The following is a 7,990-nucleotide window of genomic DNA, read 5'->3' as shown; positions in this document are numbered from 1 at the left end:
CCTGCTGCATAAATATCTGAAACATTGCCTCTAAGTTAAGACTGATATATATATAGATATACGTATATATATATAATATATGTTAGTCAATTTTGTGTCAATTCAAGTGAAGGCTGTAAATAAAATGTTAGTATAGTGGAAGACCGCCTTTGATTCCACCCTGGAATCTCTCAGAAAAATACTTCAGCAACAGGTAGGGGTAAATTGCTTTCCATCATAGTGTCAAGGGCAAAATATTTCCCCTGTAGAGATGATAAAATACTAAGACAACATTTTTGTTTTGGACATTTCTGTCATATACTGCAGAAGAGTCCACATAAACGACTTGGAATTCTCATGTATATCTATCCTATGTAGATTTAAGAGCATAGTCCAATAGGGTTTCTTGAATTACCCAAAATTCTTAAATTGACGCAAAGTGTAGGTTCAAGATTATATTACATAGATTGTTGTTTTTTTTTAAAAGGTCCTCGCTTCTCAATTCAACTGTGGCCCTTCCTTAATTTTGACGGTGGCACGTCTGTCTGATGGATACTAGATACCCTGGAGCTCCTTCTTTGTATTGACTACTGTACAAAACACAATCGAAAACTAGCACATGCCACCTAACATGGAACTGTGGATATGGAGAAATTCACCTATAGACCAGAAGATAAACTCTCTAGTACCTTATCCCAAAGTTGTTTCACTAGAATGCCTAGAAGTAAAAGTGCCATGGGCACCTGTGCCAAAGACCAAAGCAACTAAGGGATATCTCCTCAGCCCTTGTGTTCCCTCATCCCACCACATTGTTTTTCAGCAAAAAAATGCAATTTCCAGGAACTCAGCAATTCTGGTAGATGCTTTCATCACAATTCTGAGAGTACGTCTCGTACAGTCCATCTGGATGCTTTACTTCTTGGATCCTAGAGCTTATCGTCAACTAAATAAAAATAAACAGAAGAGAAATCAACAAACATGCGCTGTCAGCAAAGACACCTTATAAGTTTAACATTCATGAGGATAGAAGGTCATATTAGGCAGAAGGACATTATTATGATGAGCCAAACAGACCATAAAATCCATTTAACTTGCATGTGACACATATTGATTTATAATCATTTTTTTATGATCATGTGATCGAAATAAAGATTTGGAATTGGATTTATAATATCACACATAGCACCACAGGGCCTATTATTAAGCACAGCGTTAATATTATCCCGCTTTAGCGGCAGAAAACTGCTGCTAAAAGGGCAATAATGGGCTTGATAATATGCCGTAGAGAATTCCCATAGAAGCCCATGTTCTGGTGTGAACATGGGCTTCTATGGGAATTCACAAGCGCATACTATCAAGCCCATTATCGCTGCTTTAGCAGCAGTTTTCTGCCGCTAAAGTGGCAATAATGTTAACGCGTTTCTTGATAATATGCCCCTACATTGGTATAAATATGAAACATTTTTTATGAGCTTTTATGTGTCCTGCAGTTGTTCATACACATTATATTCACTGGTCTGCATTCCTTTATTGGAGAGAGTATATGGTTTAAGATGTGTGTTTTAAATAACTATATAGATGAAGATCAGCTATCTGAAGCTGAACTCGGACAAGACGGAGGTCCTCATTCTCGGCTTCAACCCTTCAGCCTGGAACAACTCCTGGTGGCCGACGGCACTGGGGGCAGCCCCAACACCCACCGACCACGCACGCAACCTGGGAATCATCCTCGAGTCAACGCTCTCAATAACCAAGCAAGTCAACGCCGTCTCCTCCTCCTGCTTCAACACCCTCCGCATGCTCCGTAAGATCTGCAGATGGATCCCAACAGATACAAGAAAGACAGTCACCCAGGCCCTCGTCAGCAGCATACTCGACTACGGAAACGCCCTCTACGCGGGACCCCCGACCAAGCTCATCAAACGACTACAACGAAACAAAAACGCCTCGGCACGACTCATCCTAGATGTACCACGACATGGCCACATCACCCCCCACTTGAGAAACCTGCCCTGGCTCCCCGTCAACAAGAGGATTTCCTTCAAGCTCCTCTACGCACACAAAGCACTCCACAAGATCGGCCCAGCCTACCTCAGCAGACGGCTCTCCTTCTACATCCCCAACCGCAAGCTACGCTCCACCGACCTCTCACTCGCCACCATCCCACGCATCCGAAGAACAACCACCGGTGGGAGATCCTTCTCCCACCTCTCCGCCAAGACATGGAACAGCATCCCACTGAGCCTACGACAGACCCAAGACCTGCTAACCTTCAGGAGGATACTCAAGACCTGGCTGTTCGATCAGTAGCGCCCCCCCTCGCCAGCGCCTTGAGACCCTCGCAGGCATGTAGTGCGCCTTACAAATGATTGATTGATTGATATATATATATATATATGTGTATATATATAACTGTATATATATTTATTTGTGTTTTTTTATGCTACGTATGATTAAATGCATAAAGACATACTCACACACAAGCACAATATATATGCAGACATACATTTTATATATAAATATATATATGTTTATATATATATATATATATATATATATATATATATATATATATATATATTTACTGAAAAACAAAAGGTTGAAGGGACGCTATAGTTAGGCTCAGATTTCACATGTACAAAACCAGTGAAATTCAGCAGTTATAGTTACCTGAGTTAACTATAACTTACGCCCCAGAAATGCACTGCTTATGACCTCACATATTGCATCACTTGTGACATGAGCAGTGACATGAGCAGTGACATCACTGACGACATCTAAAATAACATCACTGATGACATCATTAAGTAAGTGTAAGTGTTTTTAAGAGTTTATGGGTGTTAAACATATATAGTAACCTAATACAAAAGAAAATTTAGTATACTAGGTGCACTACTTCTGAGTGACACTACCTCTAATATATATTATGTGAGTGCCTGTGTGACTGCATCCTTGTGTGTTTAGGGGTTTAAGTGGCTGTATGTGTGTGTAAGCAGATGTGTGCGTAGCTGTGTGGCTGAGTGAGATGCTGTGATCCACAGCAAGGACTTGAGTAGCTGGCTACAACCTGAGAGAAAAGTTGTGGTCGCCATTTTGTTTGTATGGAAATGGTCACTGGGGCTGAAAAGTAGTGTGTAAAGAAGAGGAAGGGATCAGGGTTGATGTTCCCTGGCCCCATATTTCTGTAACAGCGGTAGCAAAAGCAGTTATGTTGGATAAGAAGTTGCCTAAAACATAGAGAGTTACATGGGAGCTCAGAGTGTGGCCCCATGTAACTCTGTGATGGATCCGCAGATTTCACTGTGTATTAAAAACAAATATATATATATATGCACACACACCCACACACAGACCCACTCAGACACTCACACAGCCACTCACTGGCCCAGAGAGACACTCACACACTCACTCATAGACCCACTCACACACATACACATCCAATGACAGAGTCACTCAGACACTCACATATGCAGTCATAGATTCCGTGGGAACCCACATATGTACCACAAAATACATTGGGGGCCATGTTGAGCATTGCGGACAATTCGCAGATTTGTGAAAAAAACAACCAAATTGGACTTCTTTGCAGGAAACATGGAAAAGGTTAAAGAAATACTGACCATTTAGAAGTGGTATAACAAAAAAGAAATATGAAAGGAAGCCTGTGTTTTGTTAGTTAGAGCAGCATACGTAAGAGCAAATGGTGAGGAGTTGCCATTTTAGCTGCTTTTCTTCTGCGAGAAAAGATTTTCAGGAGTTCTAATTGGAGATTCTGAATGAAAACAGGTGTAATCAGAAATAGAAATAAACCTGAGAGTACACCAAAGAGGTTTTACACCTAAGTTAATTAAGTTGTTGTGTATAAAAACATATTTAGAAAACAACTAGTGAGTGTATGTACGCTGAAGAAAATGTGTAACTACTAGACACTATACTAGAAGGGAATATAGAAGGGTGCTTAGAAGAGAAAATTTAACAAAAATACAGTGAGCAGGAAGGGAGAAAGAGGAATTAGAAAACTGAATGAATATTAATGTTATTATACCAGTATAAATGAATGTGTTTGAAATTAAATGTGTGTGCGTGTTTATAGTATGTAATTTGCACACACTCATACAGTCAGGCAGGCACTTACAGACCTAGTTACACTTCCACAAAAACACTTATGCACCCATCACTCATATAGCCAGACAGAGACTGCCACACTCACTCACACACCTATATGACCATTCACACACCCATTTACTTACCTGTATATCCATGTTTGAGTACTAATCTGCTCTTACTACCTATGAGGCCATCCGCAGAATGCATTCTGCACCACAGGAATACTTTTTAGATGACTACTTCAGCACTCTTGAGAATGGAGAGCCTTGATTGTAGTTGACCTTAGAATCGGGGCCCCTAAGTGTACTGGCTCTGAGGAGGAGGGAAAGCAGTAGAGAAATGACTGGGCAAAAGTTCCAGAGGAAAGGTGGGATCCCCCACAGAGAGTGAGTTCCCTACTGGATATGATCCAGGAAGTAGTGTATCCTCCTAAACTCAGTCCCCTGAGGAGCTCATGGACAGAGAGGCTGTGAGGGACCTGAGTCTGCAGCTGGCCCAGGTGGCTTTAGAGGAGAGAACAGCTGAGGCTGAGAGATCCTTGGAGGGGAAAACTGTCTTATTGGCCAAAGAAGAGACTGTCAAGAAGGTGTTCTGAAGGCCAAATAGCTGTTAGAGTGTAGCAACAATGGCGGTAGCAAAACGACCGTGTCCAGTGTACAAGAAAGAGTCTATAAACCCTGAGACTTGGGGCCATATGTAGGTGGGCCAATACTGGTCGGTAAGGATGAAATTCATTATATTTCACCGTTGCCGACCGGTATTTAGGCATTTGAGATGTAGGGAGGATTCGGTATTAAGGAATCGGTAAATACCGATTCCTTATGGCCTTGCATTTAAGGATTCCTTAACCACTTGCATGCAAGGCACACTGAATCTGTGCTCATGACAAGGTCAACTCATCATGTATAATGGGAAATAGAAATCTGCAGCACGGGAGGGGAAAACCCCTTAGCAGCCAAGTGGTTAAATGCAATGTAGGTAGCACTTAAAACAGTACACCTCAGCCTTAAGGAATAGCTATTTACCACCAACTCCTAGTTGGTGGTAAATAGCGATTTCCTTTCAAAAAAGGCATGTATGTGCGTCACATGTGCACACATGCACATTTCAGGGGTCCTTTGGACACCCTGGCCCCCTTGAAATACCACCCACGATTACTGAATTGGTAATACCGATTCGGTAATACCGAATTTCTTCGCAGTCATTCCTATATGCCTCCAAGCCCATAGGAATGAATGGGTAGGTGAATCCTTATTACCGACTCGGTAATGAGGAATATTAACGATTCAGTATTTTTTACCGAATTATTCCCTACATATGAAATACCGATTCCTAAATAATGAATCGGTAAAATTTGGTATTTAGGAATTGGTATTTCCAAGTTACCTACATATGGCCCTTGGTCCCTGAGTGTAAGGAGGCGGGTGATGCAGACAGGTTGTTTCAGGTATATGAAGTAGCTCTAGAGGTACAGAAGATCTCTGGGGAGGATTATGGAGCTGGCCTTTGAAGTCATTTTCCTGGTGGTGAAAGAGACGCCCTACTGGCCCTAGAGATTATGAAGAGGTTGAGATATCCTATCATGAAGGAGGCCCTTCTCAGTAAGTAATAAATAACCCCAGAAGAATGCAGGTTGAAATACAGGGGTAGTCAGAGAGTGCGCCACCAGTCTTGGGAGAATTTTGTGCTTTTTAAGGTCGAACAGTTTTATACTTTTCCTTTTTTTCAAAGACAGCTGGGAGGAAGAAACTGGCTTCAGACTGTGAAAGAAATGAAGGTTCAATGTGGAGCTAAGAAAATAATTAAATATTTCTACTGACAGTACTTTGCACAGCTATTTGGTAAGAAACGCAGTACTTGCTGCTTCATGATTTTTTCCTTAGTTTATTTTGAAATGCTGACGCATACACTGATACAGTCAGGGAGATACTAATGCCTGCACTGACATACTCAGAGATACAGCAATACAGACACTGATACACCCAGTCAAATACTAATGCATCCAATAACACACCCAAACACACACTGATGCAAACACTGACACACCGACACATACACCGATGCAGACACTGACACACACAGGCATACACAATTGCATGCAATAACACACCAAGGCACACACACTGACACACACAGGGACATACCAATGGATACACTGACATGCCCTGGAATACATGAGTGCAGACCCTGACACAGCCAGGCATACACCAAAGCAGACACTGACACACTCAGTCAAACACTAATTCATGTAATAATATACTTAAACACACACTAATGCATACACTGACACATCCGAGGGTACATCAATGCAGACACTGACACACCCAGGCATACGCCACAGCAGACAGTGAGACACCCAGCCAAAGATAAATGCATCCTATAACACACTCAGCAATACACTGGTGCATACACTGACACACCCAGGCATGTACAGATGCACACACGGTTACACTCAGGCATGCACCAATGCAGACACTGACACACCCGGGGATACATCAAAGCACACACTACCACACACAGCCAGACACTAATCCATCCAATAACCCATCCAGGCATACTCTGATGCACACACTGACATGCCCACTCTCACACAAATACAGACACCGACACATTAAAAACACAGAGTTAGCTTTTTGTTTGACCAAATGGTGGTTCTAAAAAGCATCAGATATTTTCTAGGAGGATTTTTAACAGTCTTTGTAACTGTTTTATTCTTTTTTATTTTTTGAACAGTGAACAGGGTAGTAACATTTTATGCAAGTGGCTTCAGTCTTAAAAAAAAATTATCTGGTCACTGGAAGCAAAAAAAACAAAAAAACCTAACAGCAATGCTTCTTCACTGTATCCAAGAATGCAACCACAGAATACATTTTTACAGCAACAAGCATGTGGCATTTCGCACAGTGAATAACCATGTCACTCAATTCTTCGCAGGCAGATGGTTTTGCAATGACTACAGCTGATTAAAGTTCTCCCAAGGCTGCTGTATACTGCTTTGCAGTGCCTCTAGATAACTGCTTGCAGCAAAGATTGCACTGCAGATATTTTGCTGTTACCTTCTTTTCCCCTAAAGGTATAGTAAAGTGCTTCCAGACATTACTTTATTTTCTGTGTACCTTCCTCCCCATCCTTAATAGGTTGTGGATGTTCATCCTGAACAGAAGATGTTGATTCAGCCATTCTGAATAAGCAGAGCACCACTGATTCTCAATCCTCCTTGCAGAACCTTCAGTGGAGAACTAACTGTTTTTGGGTGAGGTGTTCCAGTACATGAGTGGAGTCCTCAAGTACATCATCATAAGACAAAGGTTGGGTGTAGTTTCAAGCAAATCCGCAACTCCAGTACGTAGTTTCATGGAATCCCGAAAGGAGTAAAACGGGAAAATTTGTTGAAAAACAGATGTAAGGTGGTTTATACTTGTACATATGTTCACAATAATGTCATTAATTAAAGTGGAGGGGTGTACATATTTGAAATAACTTAGAACATTTTCAAATAATGGTGCATAACGTAATCCATAACTTAATCAAGGGTTTTGCAAAGGACCTTCTTCATGTTAGTGGTGGGTGGTGAGAGAACTAGTGCATTACAGCCAGCAAGTAGATTAAATAAAACACAGAATGAGTGGAAAATCCGTGCCTGAGACTTCTATGATAAAACAACAATTAGCAAAGTAGAGTTGCGTTACTCGCTATAGTAAGCATATTTAACCCCTCAAGTTTTGAGAAGACTCTGTAGGTTACATCAGTAGAATACAGGAGTGTAGATTGTAAAAAAAAAACTGCACACTATCTATTCTTGCACATCAATGTTATAGTTAATCCTCTTGACTATGATGTCCCCTTCAAGCATGGGTGACGGAGGCAAATGCCAGTTTTGGTAACTACCTCCTTTAACTGTGGC

At 41.4% G+C, this 7,990-nt stretch overlaps 1 protein-coding gene across 1 annotated transcript in view; it reads right to left on the bottom strand.

Moving 5' to 3' along the window:
• Nucleotides 1-421: 421 nt before the first annotated feature.
• Nucleotides 422-7,990, bottom strand: part of LOC144770730 (sialic acid-binding Ig-like lectin 14) — a 167,602-nt gene continuing 160,033 nt past the window's right edge. Inside the window, exon 9 of the mRNA XM_078655467.1 lies at nucleotides 422-922. Within this exon, the coding sequence (XP_078511593.1) occupies nucleotides 824-922 (99 nt within the window). The 3' untranslated portion in view covers nucleotides 422-823. The remainder of the gene's footprint in view (nucleotides 923-7,990) is intronic.

The sequence above is a fragment of the Lissotriton helveticus genome, chromosome 7 (genome assembly GCF_964261635.1).
Source record: "Lissotriton helveticus chromosome 7, aLisHel1.1, whole genome shotgun sequence".
Lineage (NCBI taxonomy): Eukaryota > Metazoa > Chordata > Amphibia > Caudata > Salamandridae > Lissotriton > Lissotriton helveticus.
The sequence above is the reverse complement of the archived record's forward strand: the minus strand, read 5'-3'. Positions and strand labels throughout refer to the sequence as shown.